Source organism: Dermacentor andersoni, chromosome 8 (genome assembly GCF_023375885.2).
Source record: "Dermacentor andersoni chromosome 8, qqDerAnde1_hic_scaffold, whole genome shotgun sequence".
Lineage (NCBI taxonomy): Eukaryota > Metazoa > Arthropoda > Arachnida > Ixodida > Ixodidae > Dermacentor > Dermacentor andersoni.
Genome location: NC_092821.1, coordinates 148,582,604 through 148,602,333, shown reverse-complemented (window position 1 = coordinate 148,602,333; position 19,730 = coordinate 148,582,604). Strand labels below are relative to the sequence as shown.

Genomic DNA, 19,730 nt, shown 5'->3' with positions numbered 1-19,730 from the left:
ACACTGTCGTGTATGCAACCGCATCAAATATTTAGTTGAATTTGTCCTTGAAGGCCTCCTCTATAAGACATGCAAGTGCCACCAAAAGCTCATTGCCATTGGCCTTTAAGGCCTGCTTAGAAGATGCGTTTATGTGCGTAACCACAGCATTGACTGTGCAATACTGTTCACGCAGAGTGGGCCGAGAATACATGAAACAGTACCATAATAATCGGTGTATTCATTTATATTTTATTTCTTGCATCACACTACACCAATGAGGGCACCAACACCAGGGAGACTGAGCCCTCACAATATGTACATTTTGAAAAAAAAAAGGGGGGGGAGGAGAAAGGAAACAAGAAACATGGTATTGCTTGCACTGTTCACCTAATAGCTTCCGTCACCCAAAACAAGCTGGTTTTTGCAAATGTTGAAAGAAAAAAAAAAGAAAGCACAGAAACCAGCTTGGGTTAGTGTTACCAGCACATGCGACAAAAAGCCAGAGACCAGCTGCAAAGAAAAAAAAAATCGAGCGCCTATACAACCGTGGCTTGGGCAATTCGACAAATAGAGTAAACAACAAATGATAAAGACAAACTCAATCACATAGGAACTCTACCTTGAAAGATGCTGTAACTTTTTAAGTGTGACTACAAGACGCCAGCCGAGACTTGAGCACAAATGTTACACGACTGCCGTCGAGGCAAAAGGCACTGTTTGAATTCATCTATACACAAGGTGTAAAATAAACTTGTGAAAAAATTTCCCAATCAGATTTCATATTAACACGCTGACAAAGAACAGCTAGCTCATTAGCATCAGGTTTGTGAAATTACGAAAATAAGCTCGCCAAAAGCGGGAATTATTACTTTTGCACAGCACACGTACCAGAATGTTTGAGTTTGCCTTTTTATGTCACAGCTGGGAGGGGAGGGCCATTATATTTTCTTCTTTTTATATGTCGCAACAAATTTGTCGATTTTTGCGCCTCGCCTAAATTATGTACAAAAAGATTACAACCTTGGTAATAACACGCACGCACACACAGGCACACACACACGTGTGTAGAAAACACAACGAAGGTTCGACGATAATAAATTGGGTGTATCTGTTCTGGCCTGGTGATCCTTATGTGGGGGCTTTCCCTCGAGACCCAACGTCGATTTCATTCTATAATTGCGCGGGGAATGCAAAAGCACCCTCGTTAAACAACTGCTGAGCCGTTCGGGCTAGAATTTGTTGCATCTGAAAAGAACAAAAATATCTAGTGGCTGACATCACTGAACTTTGTCAAACGTTTGCACTATTTGTAGTGAAAGTTAGGCAAGAGTTTTGTATACCTCAAGGAAAAAAAAATGTGATACGTTGCAGAAGCAAATAGGACACAATAATGCCCATTATAAGTAGACAGTTTTGAAAACAAGTGGACAAAATTAGTGCCATTAAATTGCATACAGTGGACTCGCACCGATTCTATCTCGGATACACTAATCTACATTCGAGAATTTCGTGAATATTCAGCCTGTCACTTCTTGAAAAATTGAAACTGTGGAACAATACATGTCCTCTCCTTCCACTTCAAACAAACAGGCCGACCGTGAAGTTGCTCCAAAACTAGGAATTACCCAGAAACTTGCAAACATCATCACCGAGCTCGGGAAGAGCAAGTTGTTCACTGTAAATTCAAGTTCCAATTAATCCATAGTGACCTTGGAAGATTTGCTTGCCCAAAATGTCTTCGAAGCATTTTGAACCACATGAAACAAAACAAGCCTCTTGGTTGCAGACCAACATGGCCAAGAACGATTCATAGGGGCACAAGCAACCTCAATTTTGCTTTCCACGCTATGCGTTAAGTCTATGACAAACGTCAAATACCTGGTGCAAAAATGAAAAATGTAAATACCACTTGAAATATTAGAATGGCCAATAACATTGCTCTTGCAGTTATAGGATTCTTATTTTTGAACATTTAATGCCACTGATAATTCATACTCTGTCATTATTTGTCCCTCTTTAACCATCTTTTTAATTGCTTCTATATATACTTTAGTGTCCTATGAGGTTTTCTCACTGAGTGATTGATTCATAGGGCCCAATACCCAAAAGATATATGCTGGAGCTATAAAAGACGTAGTGGAATGCTTTGCATTAACCACTTGGAGTGTTTTTAACATGCACCCATAGCATGGTGCATGAGCGTTTTTTACCATTCACCGGTATCAAAATGTAGCTGTGGTGGGTGGGAATCAAGCTCATGACCTTGTGGTCATAGTTCTACCTCTTACAGTGGTTTACCTGAATGCCAACTGGACCACTGCAGCTAGTATCTAATCGCTTAGTAACTGCCAATTGCGTTTTTTGAGTGAGCGTTACTCGATTCCTGATAACTTGAACAAAAATACATGTCTCCTACGAGTTTTAATCAATGCGAGTCGACTGCATTATGTCATGTACAAGCGTTGGTCACAGGCCTGAGTGTATGTCGTTACTGAAAAATGTGGGAACATGTCACCGAGTCGAGTACTCAATGCCAATTTTGTTCCAGTGGTCCAACAGAAGCAGTCAACTGAACTTCGATATTTCTTATCGCATGATAACGTACAAGCCACCAGACTAAAAACTTCTCCAAGTTTTTGTTTTTTTAATATTGGCAAGACAGTTGCCATAAAAGCAAATAAATAAAAAAAGCTTCAATGCGTATTCTGCTTGCATCATCTGCTACAGTAAAACATTCTTCTTTTAAATAAAAGTGCTTCACACATTGTGGCACTAGCGGTCTAGCGAGAATATTTCTGCATTCCCAAAGTACTATTTCATATTGTGGTAAAAAAAAATTGTAGTTGGGCTCGAGGCATAATGGCTTCCTCGGATGCCTCCGGGCATATACCATGGTCAATGTCTCTCTCGCTTTTGCCTCTCACGACTTTCACGATTGCATTTCTGAGGTGGCATCATTTGATTTCGCGTCCTTTCTTTTTTTTTTCCTTCTTCCGTGTTCTCTCCGTTTTTCCACCGACGAAACAACGCTTGGAATGTGGTTCTCCCGACGAGAACTCGTGCGCCTGTTTCCGGTCAGTCCTTTTTTTCGCGTCGACCACGACGCTATCTCGACATTAAGCCAGGAAAGAATGTAGTACCTGCGTCTCTGAGCTGGCTTACCATCTCCGAAATCTGCAAGATACGTATCGCGTGTCTCTTCGTCTGACCCAAGTGTTCTTTTGCAGAAGCAGTTGTCTTGATCCCTTATCGAAAAAAGCAAAAGTTACAGTCGAACCTCAACATAACGAACCTGGGTATAACAAATCGTTGGATACAAATAATAATTAGGATAGAACGAGTAAGCCTAAGTTGGTTGCTTTATATTACGGAGTATTCTACCGCTATAGCGGAATTGAAAACGAAAGATCCATCGGTTACAGCAAAGTGAATATTTATATGTATTCTGGTAGACGATGCCAACAACTCAACAAGAGCAACTCGGAACAGTACATTCTGAATGCACAAGTGCATTTTGGCCAAGCTTGGCTTGGCTGGCCCCGTGGCCAGAAAGCCAACGCACCGATCGCATAAGACCACACCTATTGCGTGGTTACTTATCCACGCTGCTGCAAAAAAGCGTTTGTGGTTTGGCGTCCATGTGTGGAAATCTCGGGACAGCAACCTACTGACGGGCTGTCAATCCTTGGGAGAGCCTTTGCTGGCCTGTCGGAGGCTTGCGTTTCTTTCGCATAGGCCAGATCATGAATTACTGTAGATATATTTTTTAGCGATATCAGTGTACACAGTTATAACGAATATTGGATATAACAAACATAATGAACGAGATTTCGCATCACGTGCAATTTCATTATAAGGAGGTTCGACTGTACATAATAAAAGAGTGATGGTCGGCATGAAGTTGGCAACGCACGCAGAGCGTTACCGTGCGAACGCCTTCATTCAACGTCGAGGCGAGCATCGACTGCCACTGTGAGCTTTTCTCTAGCGTGAGAATGGGCAGGGAGAGAGGGGGGCGTACGTACGATCGTCATACAATCATAGATCACTGTACGATGCGAAATGATAAGACATAGTGGGAGCTCTTTGTACTTGCGTCGTGTCTGCACGAAAAATAGTGATCTGCGGTGCCCCACTTGGCAAGTTTCTAATGCAATGGCCAGGACGCGGCTAGTATTGCAGCCATTCATTAAGAGCCTGGGTGCTATAAAAACACCGCCAAGTGTTTGCGGTTTCCCTTCCAATATTTATGTTTTGGCGTGAGCAATCCTGGCACCGTGAAATGGAAGACGACACGAACGCGATATGAATCTGATTTCTCGCCACTGGAAAAGGTGACAAGACATTCCTGGCTGAGAAAAATGAAACGAACAAAGCAAAAAAAGAAAGTCTTGAAAAGCGGTCGGCACTTTAACTTGGCACGCAATCTGTTTTTTGTTTCTGTTGTTGTGCTTGGTCCGTGACACTAAGACGGCCTTTTAACAACTATTTGGTTGTCATAAGTGCAAAAAAATTACCTTGGTCTCTCTCTCTCTCTATTGATAACGAACACGCGAGTCTTTCGCCCATCAGTGGCGGCGGAGACAGTCACCGACAGAGTCATCACTGGCACATTGGCATGCGAAAACCATCTCACAACAGCGTGTGGGGCACCTTTTCTCCCGCTCCTGCGTTGAACCGCCTCATACGGTCCGCAGAAGTCAGGCGATGAAGTCTGCGCTGTCCCAATTAGTCCGAAAGTCGTCCCACGCCCGAAAGTCTGCGTCGTTCACCGAAAATAGGTCGAACGGGTCCTGAACGTCCACGGACGCGTTTGTCGACAGCAACGGATCGTGCTGCGTTGCATTCTGTGACACGGCGGACGACGACAACACCGTCGTGCACGGAGTCACGGAGGATGAGGACACCTGGCCGTTGGGCATGCTCGATGACGACGAAGTCGTCTGGGGCATCATGACGTCCAGCCAGTCCGACAGCTCGATCTCCATGCTCAGCGCTGGGTCAGAGAGGTCCACGCTGCCACCAGTGTGGTGGTTCCGCGGAGCCTGGTTCTTGGCAGGTCCACTGTCGGTCAGCATGCCGAGGTCCATGCCTTCGAAGTCGTCCAGGTCCAGGTGGAAGTCAAAGTCCAACGACGCCGACGGAGGGGGCGTCTCGCCATCGCCGGACAGCACCAGGGAGGGCGAGTTCCGTTCGCCCGGTGTGGCGGTCGTTGCCTCCGACGAAGGCGGTGGTGTCGGAAACGAAGGTGACGTACACGCGAGAAGTCCGCTCATGTCGGTGATGGGTGTCCCCGGTGTCGTGGGTGTCGGTGGCTCTTGTGCGGCGCTTGGGGGCAACTCTGTGGATTTGTTGAATGTTCATATCAGCTCTCCTCTTTTTAACAGAAGAAGCGTACTAAACATACATACTAAAACAAACTAGGCACACTGTATTGGGGGTGGTGCAAATTAATTTTGACAACCTGGGATTCTTTAACACGCACCCAATACATCATACATGAGCATTCTTGCGTTCCCACTGCCATAGGGATGTGGCCGCCGCAGCGGGGATCGAACCCGCAATGTCGAGCCCCACAGCAGAACGCCAAAGGCACTGGGTTACCGGATAATTGCCAATGTTATATGCACCCGTGCACCTATATAGCAACATTAAAATGACACGAGGTTCAAGAACGTTGTAGATCACTGCTATGAAGGTTTGCAGATTTGCAAATTAAGCCATCCAACGCTGACAGATGGTTCGAGATTCTTGCAAGTATGAGAAACTGCAGCCTGGTAATGGTGCAGAAAGGTTAAATAAATAAAGAAATGTTAAAAGTAGGCATCTTGCTTTGCCATGTAATCAAGAGGTTGTTACAAGCCACATCAACATCCTCTGGCACGGAACAGTAAAGGTCCGACGGACATGTGACCAGCTGTGTCTGGATACTTTGCTGCAACTACATACACAAATTGGAGGCACCAACGAACACATATGAGGTGCGAGACAACTTCAACCCCATTAAATAATCATTTAACACATGGAACAAGTTTGGCGCACAGCTTAAGGGTAAGGAAATGGAGTTCCGAGGCACTAGATGATTAAATGGAGTTATCAGATAAGGGAATGTGCAGGTACAGCTAAACCTCAATATAGCAAACTTCAATATAACGAAATTCTCGATATAACGAAGTATTTAACTTTTCATAATCTCTTCTCCATAGAACACCATGTAATTAAAACCTCAATACTATAACGAATTGTGTTTGTGTGCAATTTCAATTTAACGAGATTTTGTTTCCTTAGCAAAGCAATGCCAAGGCAATGAACGGAAACTTCCGCAGATGCAGATGGTCAAATGATTGAATCACAAGCGGCTGCTTGCAAACGCACCTTTCAAATCGGGCGCGGCACCACAAGAGTGACCACCAAAGTTAAGCAACGCCATCTTCCATATGCAGTCTTTAAGTGCAATAAGATCCTATCGTGTCCCGCGCACTTTGTACTTTAGGTGCGAGTGGAAGTGTGCGAGGGTGAGACAAGAAAGATGATGGCTTCACGCACGAGTGCTGCCTGCCTGCGCGAGCAAAGGGAAGGAGGGTAGCTCGCTCGCTGAAACGTGATCAAGCGCGCGTAAGGTGTGTGGCGGGTGGGGGCAGTAAGTTGGAACGCATCGTGATTTCTGCCGTGCGTCTCGGCCATGGCTGTGCATGGCTGCAAGCGTGGCTGAGTACATATGCAGCTGCACACTCTGCTTAAGAGGCAATCTGCCACGTGTGCAAAGAGTGGGCGAGCTGAGACGGCAGGACATCATGTAAGTGGTCTCCCCGTCCGTTTAGTATTGAAGGTGTCATAATCTCGAATTTCGGTGACCCGTTGGAGCGAGAGGCAGACAAAGCAATTGCTCCCTGCTGCCAGCACTTTTCACGATAGCGTCGTCCCATTGCGGGCGACGCCATCTGCCGCAGGGGCGGAGCACACGCGGAAGCGTGGCTGGCTTCGCTGAATTCGTACCGCCGATGTAAAGATACTGTCGACGTGGTATGAAACCGTGTATTTCGTCGCCAACTCCCAAATTCATCAAAATGAATTGTTTTCTTATTCGAACTTGCTTTTTTTGATTGCCCGATAATTAGAAAAATTCTGCGGCCCCTTTCTGTGTAAGGGAAATTGATCGGCGACTGCACTTATTTGCATAAAAGGTCGAATTTCAATATAACCAAATTTTGATATAACAAAGCAAATTGCCAATTTTACCTACTTCGCTATATCGAGGTTTACCTGTATTAGGAGTGGGCAGGATTAGCTGACGCAGGGTAATTGGAGATATCTAGGGGAAGCCTGTGCCCCACAGCAAACTCGCAAATGAGGCAATGACGATAGTGATTGAAAAGGCTAGAGCAAGTCCGACTTGCCTCCATTTTTGATGAGAATCTCAAGAACGTCGTCAACGTCCTTGCTCTTGATTGAACGAGGGCGATTCTGTTTTGAGCTTGCAGGCGCTAGGTTGTTCAGCGGTAGCATCTGCAAGGAAGACAAATAATCGTTCACGTAAAAGTCACATTCAAAGCTTTTACACGAGTGTCGCAGCTGATTTTCTACATTAACAATTGATGATGAATGGGCCTGTACGACATGACTAGTGAAAGAAGTACCAGAACATTAATCGGCAGTTGGTGACCATAATACCAACTACAGTCTGCAGTGAGAAACCTCAGTATACCACTGTTTTAACTAAAATGATCTAAAATTTAATTGAGACTTTGGACAAGCAGAAAAATACCAATAAGCACACGAAGACAAACGCTTGTATTCGTCTGTGCTTCCTTGTCTCAAGTTTGAAGTTGAAGTTTACTGTTTACTTCCTTACATAACACTTTAGACACTTTCCGGGGCCCAACAAAACTTTTACAAGAGTCCCGGAAAAAGTTCCACTGCTAAATTTTATATCACGTGGAACCAACGAAACAGACAACAAGGAATGACTGGGGAAGGAGCATTTACGGGCTTTACCTGCGCCTGCCTCGTCTTATTGAGATGCTTGGTCGCTTCATCATAGTCTGGCGGCTGTTTGGTGAGGATGAATGGTTCGGGAAGTGAAGCAGTCTTGGGCGACAGCAACGAGGGAAAGCTTGAAGCTTGCTGCAGGGACCTGAACAAAAAGGCAAAAGACCTCTCTCATTCTCTGCTTCACTTCTGTCAAATGAACAGACAACGAAGCTAGAGAAAACATAGGGAAAGTTACTGTATCTATTCGAATATAAGACTTTTCTCCCCAGAATCCTTAGCCTCGAAGTCAAACAACCCCTGCCCTCCCTCCCCTGGCTTACATGTGGGACTGACTGATCCAGTTGCCATTTCAACATGGTGGCAGCCGCTCTACATTTCTGGAGATCCAGATTTTAGACGGCAGTGCAAATTGTGCCAACTAGTAAACCTTGGCAGGTGAAGCGGTCTTGTATTTTTGTGCGAATAACCTGCACCGAGAAATGGCAAAATGTAGCCGGAAAGTCACGGGGTGCTAATTGCGCCCCAAGGACCAACTTCACGGCAGCGTGAATTTACCTTCGTGGTGTGGCCGCCTTACTCACGTAATGCAGCATGGAGTAAAAGTTTACTAAGATCCTCGCATGCACTCTACTGTGGAATTGTGTCAATGTTTGCCGACTGTCCCAGAACTCGTCCCCGACCTCGTGCCAGACCTCATCCCCGACATCGTCCCAGACCTCGTCCCAGACCTCGTGCCAGACCTCGTGCCAGACCTCGTCCCAGAGCTCGTCCCAGACCTCGTCCCAGACCTCGTCCCAGACCTCGTCCCAGAGCTCGTCCCAGAGCTCGTCCCAGAGCTCGTCCCAGACCTCGTTTCAGACCTCGTTTCAGACCTCGTCTCAGACCTCATCTTCCCAACAGCATTTGTGGATGGCATAAAGCTTGATTTGCTTTGAAACTTGCCGAGACTGGAGGCCGTTGGGGGTTTTCATCGTAGGGTGCTTCCCCTGGCTGTAGGCCATGGCGCGACCACTGCTCCCACCGCGCTGCGGCTCTCCGCTCAACTGGTGGTTGTTGTTGGCGTCGCTGCCCAGTGCCAGCGCTGCTGCGAGGCTCTGCTGCTGCTGTTGCTGCTGCTGGTGGTGGTGTTGCTGTTGCTGAAGGAAGTTGGCCAGCGAAGCCTTGACGGCCGCAGACGTTGGCGACGGCGAGGCGAGGCTAGGGGCGAGGCTCGGACTGTTCATGCAGTCTGCAACGAGGCGAAGAAAAAGAAGGTAAGACCATGCATCAGGGAGGGGGGCAGCACAGCCTTTCTTTGCACTGTCCGTCAAATTACACCGTACCAAAATTACGGGGTTCAATGCCCTTGAAGCAGTGCACGGGCTATGACAGACTCCCGTGGTGGTGAAATCGTGATTACGTGCAGCTATACTTGGCGTCTTCGCGTGGAGTGCGTGATTAGCCGCACGGCGAACTAGCCCCGGAGGTAGTTGATAATAGAGGAGGCTGTTCGACACGGTGTCATTTTGATTTCGGCTGCGGAGTCGAATCTCGGCAGGACAACGTGCGTGGTGGCGGTGGTGAGCTCCAGATTAAATTTGACCACCCGGGATTCTTTAGCCGGAATACAAAATTTATTTCAAATCATGGAACACACGCGTGAACTGAAAGTCGGGGATAAAGGTGTTTTGCAACAGCCGATAAAGAAAGACCAGCCTCCCCTTGGTAATTCAAGCACGTGCAGTTGCAGCATATGACTTGCCATGTGGCTTGGAAAACATAATGAGTAACGTGCACCTAAAGCTAGCCACACAAGCATTGTTGGCATTCCACACCCGAGTGAAGTGCTCCGAGAGGTTGCATTGTAGTGGAAAGCGTGCACGAAAACTCCCTGCACCTGCCTAAGAGAGGGCCACACCAGCCTGCCAAAAAAGGACAAGGATGTGTCGACAGATACTGCCTCTGCCATGACAATTCAGGCCGGGTTTCCCTGGCACAAACAAGTCTTGACCAACTGAAGAAGCACATTTCCAACGTGGTATCATTGGCAAAAGGTTGCAGCAAAACGAGCTTAAGAGAGTTTGAATGCTTACTTGGTTGGTGGGGCTGTTGCTGATCTTGTTGTTGCTGTTGTTGTTGCTGTTGCTGCTGTTGTTGCTGTTGTTGAGCCTGTTGCTGCTGCTGGTGCTGCTGCTGCTGCTGCTGTATCTTGTTCTGTAGGTGTTGCTGCAGCAGCTGACGCTGAAGCGACTTGGTGTCGGCAACCGTGGCTGGTGCAGCAACCATGCCGGTACCGGTGCTGCAAGGAGGCAAACAAGAAGCAAAAAAGGCCATCAATAAGGCCAGCAATGGCAAGCAACTGCTGCTTCAATGACGGTTACTGCAGTGGCCATTGTTTGAAAGGTCATCAAAGGAAAATTGTACATATGAAATCCAATTAATGCAGTAAGTTAGTGGTCCAAGGCGTCCTAGGCGCTACTTTTACAGAGGACAGAGCCTTCGCAAGCGAGAACATGACGTGAGCGTAGGACAGGGTTCCCGCCGCCACTTTCAGGTGCACCTTTGCATTTGCATGAAAACCCCTGCGTGTCTCAGTTCAGCACAGACTTTGGTGAACTACTACAAAAATTTGCGCGCCCTGCCGACTCTAACCTTGTCCTAACATCTTTTTAACTACAATTCCAAAGAGACAAATTTCCTCCATCTACTTATTATTGTTTTTTTCTTTCAAGGAGGAAGTTCTTCCAGCAGCTGTTTCGAAACGGAAGTCTGTCTCGGCAGCTATTTCGGCGTAAAGGCTGGCATGCGCTATGCCTCCATTACTATCAAAAACTAACCAGTTTGGAGGCACGCCAGCACCAGAGTGAGTCAGTGCGTGGGACGCTTACTATTTCGTCCCACGTGCAAGAAGGTTGGCCGGAAGGCACATGTCCGGTTGCACAAAACCATCGCTGTCAACTGTGCCGTCGCTAATTTTTCAAGCCACCGGTGCTCTTGCTGACAAGACCTAAATATAGCATTTTTTTTTTCCCAGGATCCTTAATGTCAGGCACACCTGGCCAAGCACATTCTGCAGACGCCGAGGATAGTGGCATATTAACAACAAAAGCCTAGAGACACAAACAGGCTAGAAATCAACTATCTCTAACCTGTCTTTAATCAAATTCTTTTGTCGTCCTTGTTTTTTAGGTCCAAATAACTTCTTAAAAAATTTTTTGGAGCATACAGCATGATTCCACCGGTTTGAGTGGATTATCTGAAGAGACAGAAATTACACAACCAATCGCAGAACAGACTGTATAAGCAGGCCTGACAACCACAGAACTTGAAAAATACTACGGTCGTAGTGTAAAGAAACTAAAATTTGCATTTGTAAATGTCTTTTCACTGGCGTTGCTCAACAATGTTTTAAAAAGCTTGCATCCACAGGGTGTGTCATGTCAGCTGTGGTTACACACTGGCTCCATAAGTAGGTGTCTCTACTGTGCAGGTAGGACTACATAAGGGACGTGTCCGAGAAACCAGGCTACGAAGAATCGGTCGCAAATGATTTGGGACCGATGTTGATTGCCATCTCTGATTGGCACTTTGCACTACGCGTAGAGTTGAAACCGGGGTGATTTCTCTCCGTTGCAAGACGAATGCGCTGGCACTGACCTCGCCACGTTGCCCGACGTCAGCAGGCTGGTGGTCTGGGGCTGCGACGCCACCATGGCCTGGCCCGACGGCGACAGGGTGAGGGTGAAGGTGGTGATGGGTGGCGTGACACTCTTCAGGCTGTACGGCGTGGACACCTGCTGCTGTTGCTGCTGCTGCAACCGAAGCTGAGACCTGTCGGGAAGGGGGAACAAATACGCCCGTCACGACAACAGCTGCATTCGGTTTCGAATACCCTTTTTGGCTGAGAGTCGCCTACAGGCAACGCCCCGGAAAAATTGTTTTATTTTTCTGTGCCGCGCTTTGGTTCTAAGCGCAGGGTATAGGGCTAAATGCATTAGACTGACACTGACTGACAGGCAGCAGGCGTCATTAGTTGGATTAGAGCAGGAACGAGGAAGTAGCAGCATGGCGAGCAATTCACTTCCCCTTGAAGGCACGGTTAGAAAAGAAAAGTATGATCCAAGACCCCCGGCTACAGTGGTATCAATCAGGTAATGCAGAGGAAATGCAATGTACACGTCTGTTTCACACGCGAGGAGAAATGTGTGTACAAGTTCCACGTGAGGCCGTAGGTTGCCTTGGTGCAAAAGCTCACTTCCAGCGTTCAACCTGGTGTTGCTCGCGCCTCTTGCCGAAACAGTTTCCACGAAACGCTTTCTTCTTTTAGTTGAATGTCCTTATTCTCGGTGCACTTCTTTTTCTTCACATTTTGGTGAAAAATAAACATTCCATTAGGGTATTTCCGTTTTGTCCTTAAAGGGTCAACAGAAACGGATTAGCAGAGTGGCTGAGTAGTAACCAAGACAAGTAATTCTGCCGCAATATTTAGAACAACTGAAAATTGAGCAAGTTGTTAGGGATTCTGCAGTACTGAAGGAGGTCCCGATACAGTTTTTGACTATGGGACCTCCTTATGTATACTACGCACATGCAACTATCTGTATTTTTACTAATAAATCAATTATGAAAATTAAAATTAAATTATGAAGGCAGGCGAACATGAACAGCATGTTTTGTGTTGTCCTTTTGTTCCTGCTTGTGCCCATTTTATATGTTCGTTTCTACTTGGTCTCTTTCTGCCTTCCAGTGCCATGAATTTTGCCATGAGGATATGGCGATACTGTTACAGGACATGATAGCCTTTTCCTACCAAGAAAAATGTGCACATTTCACAAAACCAAAATGGAGTCAGACCAGGCATAGCTCTATGTCTCCTGTAGTATGCTAATGAGGCTGGCTTGTTAAGTTGGCTATAAGCAAGCTGGCTAAGCCGGCTATAACCCGGCTATAATTGGTTCTGGTTTTGTATCCAGCTGCAACAAGCAGGCGATTCTCGGAGCCATTCTCGTGAAGAAAAAAAAGATGCATAGTAGAATCAGGTAACCGTGGTAAACTCACTACATGAAAATAAGGACACGGACAAGCTTGCCTTTGGAGTTCGCGCTGGAGCTCTTCAATTCGCTTCTGCTGGATCCTCATGAGCTCGTCCTCCGCTCCGGAACCAGATAAGTCCGTCTCGGAGGTGCTGACCGCCGGGGAGTCCTGCTGCCCCATCATCAGGTCGCCGCTTCCATCAACCTCCATTGGAACCACCGACGGCGGGTTCCTGCATTTGCCGAGAGGCGTAACCGTGAATCCCCCAATAGCACTGGACCCCGACATCACCGCAGACTAAAGGTACTGATGACTTCAAAAGAAAAAAAATTGCAGTTTTGCTCAAAAGGCAAGGACTGACAGCAATGGCAAGGTTCAGCATTGCACCGAACCTTCTTGGACGGCATCAGGAACAGCACCCTGACAGCCACCAGGCGTTCACCAGCAGACACGTTTACCAGCATTAAACGAAACTGATATGCAGGAAACAGACACTGCTAACCCTTGCGGTACCTACACTCTGTTTCCAGCCTGGTGTATTGCCAGTAAGCATGTCTCACCATTTTAGCAACCAACTGCCCCCCCCCCCCCCCTTTCACCTTTCACTGGAGTGTTTCGAGACGGTAACTCATGCGAGACTACGACCAAAATCCCGCTCACCCATCGTGCATCTCGAGAGAAAGACCCAGAGACGGGGACTGCGGGGAGGAGAGGTCGGATATGTCTGTCGCCTCCACGGAGGACACCGGCTGGTCTGAAGAAGAACCACTGCTCTGAGTTCCAGCCGACCCGATGTCAGAGAATGGCTTTAACCTCTCGATGAGCTGTGGCTTGGACCCCGACACGGGCAGGTTACGGCGCTTCAGCTCCGCCTTCAGGTCGCTGACTGCATGGGCAAAGGATTGTTATTAAGGGAGTGCGAATATCGTATAGCAGATTTAGAACTGGATATCGAATCGAATCAAGAAAAAGAAAATTTCGAATATTGAAATGAGTACCAAGTATCAGAAATTGTTTTTAAAAAATTGAATGCTTACAAATTTTGGGTAAGAAACCACACAGCTCCACATGCTTGGGAATCTCCTAGCATCGAATAACAAGAATCAAGTAAGCTATTGGTAACTTAAGCACCCAGAATCAAAATATACAGTACTGTCCACTCTTATGAAAGGGAACACTTAAATTAATATGCCACTGCTGATGGCAGCTCAGTGCTAGTATACGAAGGTTAGGAAAATAGTTTTTTATAGATAGGATATCTGTTGAATAGAATTAAGGGCTGTTTTCCATCTGCAGCTAAAGAATTAGTGACGTTATGTAGTACTAAAGAAGAATTAGGTTCTCAGTGTAATAGTGACCCTGTGTTTAAAGGCAACCTTTTACCACATATTGAATTTCGCTTTCCAGTTTTCCTCTGAACTATGGAAGGGCTTTCCCATCTCTACGCCAGGTGGGTTATCATAAGGCCAATCCTTGCGACAGACGAAAGCGCGGACCGCTCGTCATGTGACTCGACCGCCGCTTGCACAGCCATCGTTGGCGCCGTGCGGGTCCACGATGTCGGTAAAGAGCAGGTTCGGCATGACTTTCCACCTCTCAAAGGTTCTTGAATCTGGAGGATCAAGGCAAATTCGCACGATGCTATATCGTGCCACATCGGGTTCATCTTAAAACACATCAAACCTCATACCTTCCCTCATCTCTCCCCACCGAGAGAACCACATAGCTTGTGGCAAGCCGAGACATTCTGATTAGTACGGCAACCTTTGAAGAATGAAGTGATGCTTACAAATTTGGGGAGGTCACCCTTCATGTTCATGAAGTGTGACCTCCCCAAATGAAGCTCCCCAAACATGAAGCTCACCCTTCATGTCCTCCAGTTTGGACCGTTGGCGTGGCAGGTCAGGCGTGATCGTCATGGTGATGGGAGGTGAACTGACGGTGGGCGGCAGAGGGGGAGGCGGAGGGGGCGGGGTTGCCAGCTGTACAGGCGCCTGAGATGCCTCCGACACCACTGGCTTCTGCGGGGCAAGAGTGAGAAAAAGAAAAAGGAAAATTGTGGGCTCCTGGGAAATGTCCGACAGAAAACGAAACAGCAGGCGAACACTCGCAGACGACTAAATAGACCATACGCCGTGACACGGCTCTTGGGGGTTGCAATTCGTGTGCTACAGTCACGAAATTGGTGAGACGTTCCCTGGTGTCATTTTAGGGGATGATCTGATTGGAAAACATTGGGAATGAAATCGACACTCCTTATTTTGCTTAGCTTGGGCTGCTCATCTAAAAAGACAAGTAGTCTTTTTAGACAACGGCAGTACAGTAAGACAAAAGTAATAGAAAGGACGCTCATTTTATTTTGTTAGTTTTTCTTTTTTTGCAGTAGGGTATTAGAGTAGGCTAGCTGGTGTTCTATCTAGTTGAAACTGCGCAGAAAAAGACAAAGGACGGCAAGAAAAGGTGGGACAAAAACAAGCAACACTATGATGTTTATTATCTGTTGATCGTGGATGTATACCCACAAAAAAAAAAAAAGAAACTTGACACAACTATGTTTCACCAGAATGAACTTTCCAGCAGTTATGTGAGCAAAACATCCCGGTGCTCAATAATATGTATGGGTGTATGCATGTGTACATGTATGTGCGTATGGAGTAGCAATAGAGATATACATACAATATGTATGTATGTATGTATGTATGTATGTATGTATGTATGTATGTATGTATGTATGTATGTATGTATGTATGTATGTATGTATGTATCTATGTGTGCATGTATCTATGTGTGCATGTATCTGTTTATGGAGTGCTTAAGCATGCACATACAATGTATGTGTGCATATACGTATAATGCAGAAATGTGCGTTTCTACAAAAGCAAGTATCACAGAAAAAAAAACTAAAAAGCAAACGAACAGTTAAAAGCAGAGTTACAAAAAACAAAACAGAAAAAAAAACACCTGCACAGAGGTTTCATTTCAACTGGAATGTGTGTGTACAATAGGCAGGTAATTATGGGGTAGTTGAGAACACGCACAAGCACAAAAATTAAACGATCCAGGCAAAAAAGAGGAGAGAGAGCGGCGGCAAGAAGAAGAATTGAGATTGACAAGGCAAGCCACGTGCTCCAATTTTCAGAGCGTGAATGCCATCCCGACCCCGTAACCCTGGATGCCGCGGAGGACTGTGTCAAATTGCAGAGAGCCTCCCGAGCACTTGGAATCATGCCCGAAATGTCGAGCAGAGTGATGCTGCCCCCCCCCCCCCTTCCCCCTGCAACCAGTCACACCACGACAGCAAAAGGGGGTGGGGGGCAGCACACCATGAAATGCGTCCCTTTGTCTTTCTCTTAGCTGCTTCGCTTAGCCCAGGCCAGATGGCGAGGCTGAGGCCTCGGCGTTTAAGAGGTTAATTTTCCTCACGTACCGTAGCGGGAGGGCAAGAAAAAGAAGAACCAGGGAAGTGCAGGAAACAAAAGCATGACTGAAATGAAGAAATCACGACTGGCACAAGGCTCGTTCTATCAAATGGTTTTATGACGAGCATTTGCCTTGAACCTTTCTATCCGCACAGAGCTTTAGCAGCGCAGACAATCAGTGAGTCTCAGCTTAGTGTACGGAACTGAATAGAATATTTTAGCATAGTGCAAGTGCCAAGAGAGTGCTTTAGTGCAGGACAGACATGCTACTGTACTCCAGACATGCTACTGTTGAGTACAGAGGCCGATGGCATTTACAAACAGTACAGACAGTGCACAGCATGGTGGGCGCATTAAGTGTTCTAGCGCAGTGCAGACTTCAGTAGAGTGTCAACATAGTGCAGGTGTCAAGGTAGAGTCTTACGATTGCATACACGTCAACAAAAAGTTTTAGTATAAGTTAGACACGCTATAATGGAGTATAGAGACAATGTTTACAGAGAGTATAGACAATTATAGCAAAGTGCTAACAAGGTGTTAGTGGTTTAACATAGCATAGACTTTAGTAGTGAGGGTTAGCATACTGCAGGTGTCAATAGAAGTTTTTTAACACATTACAGGCATCTACAAAGAGATTTTTCATGGCGCAAGTGTCAAATAAGAGGCGTGAGTGACAAATACAGAAAGTAGTTCAACAAATACGGAAACTTTCTTTCTTTTCAAGTACAGCCACCAGGACCAATCTGACAACCACGTGCCTGTTGGTACGTACCTCTGCAATGTCTTACAAGCATGAAATGTAAATGCATCTCTGCAATGTCATTTTTTCATGCTCAATAAGGAAGCCAGTGTTCTAATGCCTCATAGGCGGTCGGCTTCCACAATGGTTGCCCTGGGATTATTGCACTGTAAGTTGTAGGTCTCAATGTTTTCTACGCTGCAACAAAGTGCAACTGGCAAACTCAACCTCCTACATCAGCTGTCAACTGGGAACTCACCTGAGCTGCGGGCAAGATAATCTGCGGATACTTCTGTTGCCACTCGAGTTGCCACTGAAGGAAGAGCTGCTGCTGCTGGAGCAGAAGCTCGTACGACGATTCGGACGCCGCCGATGTGGTTGGCTGGTTCTTTTGAGCGCTTGGTGGACCCTGCGCAAGCAAGTGTCAACCAGATTTGTCAAGTAACAATCCCCACTTGGCTTCACTATTCTTCAATTTGCAAATGACATACGTTTGACCACCCTTTTCATTGCCCCACTTGGTTTCACTATTCTTCACTTTGCACATGACGTACGTTTGACGACCCTTTTCTTTTATTTCAACTCGGGTAGAAACATCTTCCAGAACCCAACAATATTGTCTAACGATCCCAAACCAAAATACCAACTGATCAAGTACACAAACGCTGGTACCAACATTGACTGCAATCAATAAGATAAGGAGATATATTTTAGTACGGAATGCCATCAATAAGTGACCAGCCTAGATTTCTTTAAAAGAAAGAGCAATGAAGGAAGACATTTAATTTCAGAATTCAGGTAATTCCAACTAAAGATGACTAAAATATTCTGAGGTATATTGATCATAATTTGTAGATAATTTTGGCAATGAAAATGCTGTCTCATGCTTTCATTATTTCTCGAAGACTGATGCGCAACTGCTGTAATTATTTCAATTTCCAGTGAATAAACTCAAACATGTGCTGCCTTCTATACTTTTGCTCCTTACCTACTAAGTGTACGAACAGAAACAAGAAAAAGACCCTTCCACTTGAGTAGATAAAGACATTCTGTGCAATTTTCCTAGCTCCAGTGACTTTCATATCTTATTAACCCCTTTTCATGACACAAGATGTTCAAAAATCATTTTTTTTCAGACCAAGGAACAAGGTAACTACTTTGGAATCCAATGCTGAGAAATCTCAGAATAATGGTACATTGGTGCATGTTGCCAGACTGATGGTTGCTTCTACACCATGACTGACTTCCACACCACATGAGGCAAATTCTACACTGAAAGTGCTTTTCTATCAGCCATGCAACTGTACTGCAACCTTGCTCTTCAAAGCTAGTGATTGAGGATAGTGGAAATAACGGTGGTGTGTTCGTTATATTCACTTAATGGACCCCTTGTTATTACACTAAATTCGCTTAGCACATGTAATCAAAGCGCGTGTTAACATATTGCATGTAAACAGCAAAGGCTACGAACAGGTCAAATGGCTTGTCTGCGTAGCTAGTATCCATGAAATAACTTAATTTGTTGCCTGCAAGTGGCAAGCAACAAGAACAGCTTCCTTGGAAAGAACAACAACCTCAGCATGAACTGGTGTTCTATTTGGTATAGCATTTTTTTTTTAGTTCCAGGACCACAAGAATGTTAGGAAAAACCAACAAAGAAATGCCATGGATACTGACTAGCAAGAACACACATCACACGTGCCAACTAACAAGTTGTTAGTTGATGCCCATGACGTGTTTCTGCGTTCTCAATGACCCTCTGCCTTGCGCTGCTGTACAAACAACAACAGACAAGCTTGCAATTAGCACCAGGCGGAGTTATCGCACAGTTGAGCCCAAAATTATGAGGACCGAACGAAAAAAGAGGAGTGGGAACTCAAGTTCACTGCCCCAGACCACGACATTAGGTTTCCCGAAACAGGGCACAAACAGTAAAATAAGACAAACCTAACTTAGCCAAACCAAACGACAGACAAAAGAATGTAGTAGTGTGGCTGCGGGCACAAAAAGAACAGAAAGACAGAAGAGCAGCACTAAACTGCACGCAAACTAAGGGCCATCCCTAAGCAAACAACAAACAAAACATGGGCAAGATAGTGCATTTGTGTGCATTAACAGAGAGAACTGTACAACTAAACTGCACGCTTGTTGCAGTTGCAAGTTAGTGCTTGTGGTGTACCCTCCTAGTTTCCTTGCTTTCGTCGGTCACTTTCGTGCTAAACCTTTACCGACACGAAAAAAGGGCCACCCCTAGACCACCAAACAAACAAAAATAAGCAGAGGTAGTGTGGTTGAATGCACGAAAAGAAAGAATAAGGAAAGAAAAAAAGGAGCAGAGAGAAAAAAATATCCCAGGCACGCAACATGACAGGCTCGCAAGTGAGCGAGGAGAGGGAAGGGGCAGCTGGTGCGAGACGCAGTGCGAGGATTGCAGACGACGCTGGCGAGGCGCCAAGGAAGGCGCGCACTCACCGCTACTCGCGAAAAAGACCGGCCCCGCCAACAGCACCTGAGACAAAGCCAGCCCCAGTGAGCCACTGACTGGCGAGTAGAAAGGAACGGAGGGGTTCAGCGAGAGTGCGCCT

General features: G+C 46.1%; 1 protein-coding gene across 4 annotated transcripts in view; it reads right to left on the bottom strand.

The window, feature by feature from the left end:
• Positions 1–210: 210 nt before the first annotated feature.
• The window catches only part of LOC126528965 (uncharacterized), a 292,870-nt gene continuing 273,350 nt past the window's right edge, over positions 211–19,730 (bottom strand). For all 4 annotated transcript variants that reach the window (XM_050176551.3, XM_050176546.3, XM_050176547.3 and 1 more), the window contains 10 exons: positions 17,405–17,554; positions 14,852–15,008; positions 13,648–13,873; positions 13,043–13,219; positions 11,611–11,784; positions 10,047–10,252; positions 8,917–9,202; positions 7,978–8,116; positions 7,380–7,488; positions 211–5,323 (listed from right to left, as the gene is read on the bottom strand). In XM_050176551.3, the coding sequence (XP_050032508.2) occupies positions 4,683–5,323; positions 7,380–7,488; positions 7,978–8,116; positions 8,917–9,202; positions 10,047–10,252; positions 11,611–11,784; positions 13,043–13,219; positions 13,648–13,873; positions 14,852–15,008; positions 17,405–17,554 (2,265 nt within the window). In that variant the 3' untranslated portion in view covers positions 211–4,682. The remainder of the gene's footprint in view (positions 5,324–7,379; positions 7,489–7,977; positions 8,117–8,916; positions 9,203–10,046; positions 10,253–11,610; positions 11,785–13,042; positions 13,220–13,647; positions 13,874–14,851; positions 15,009–17,404; positions 17,555–19,730) is intronic.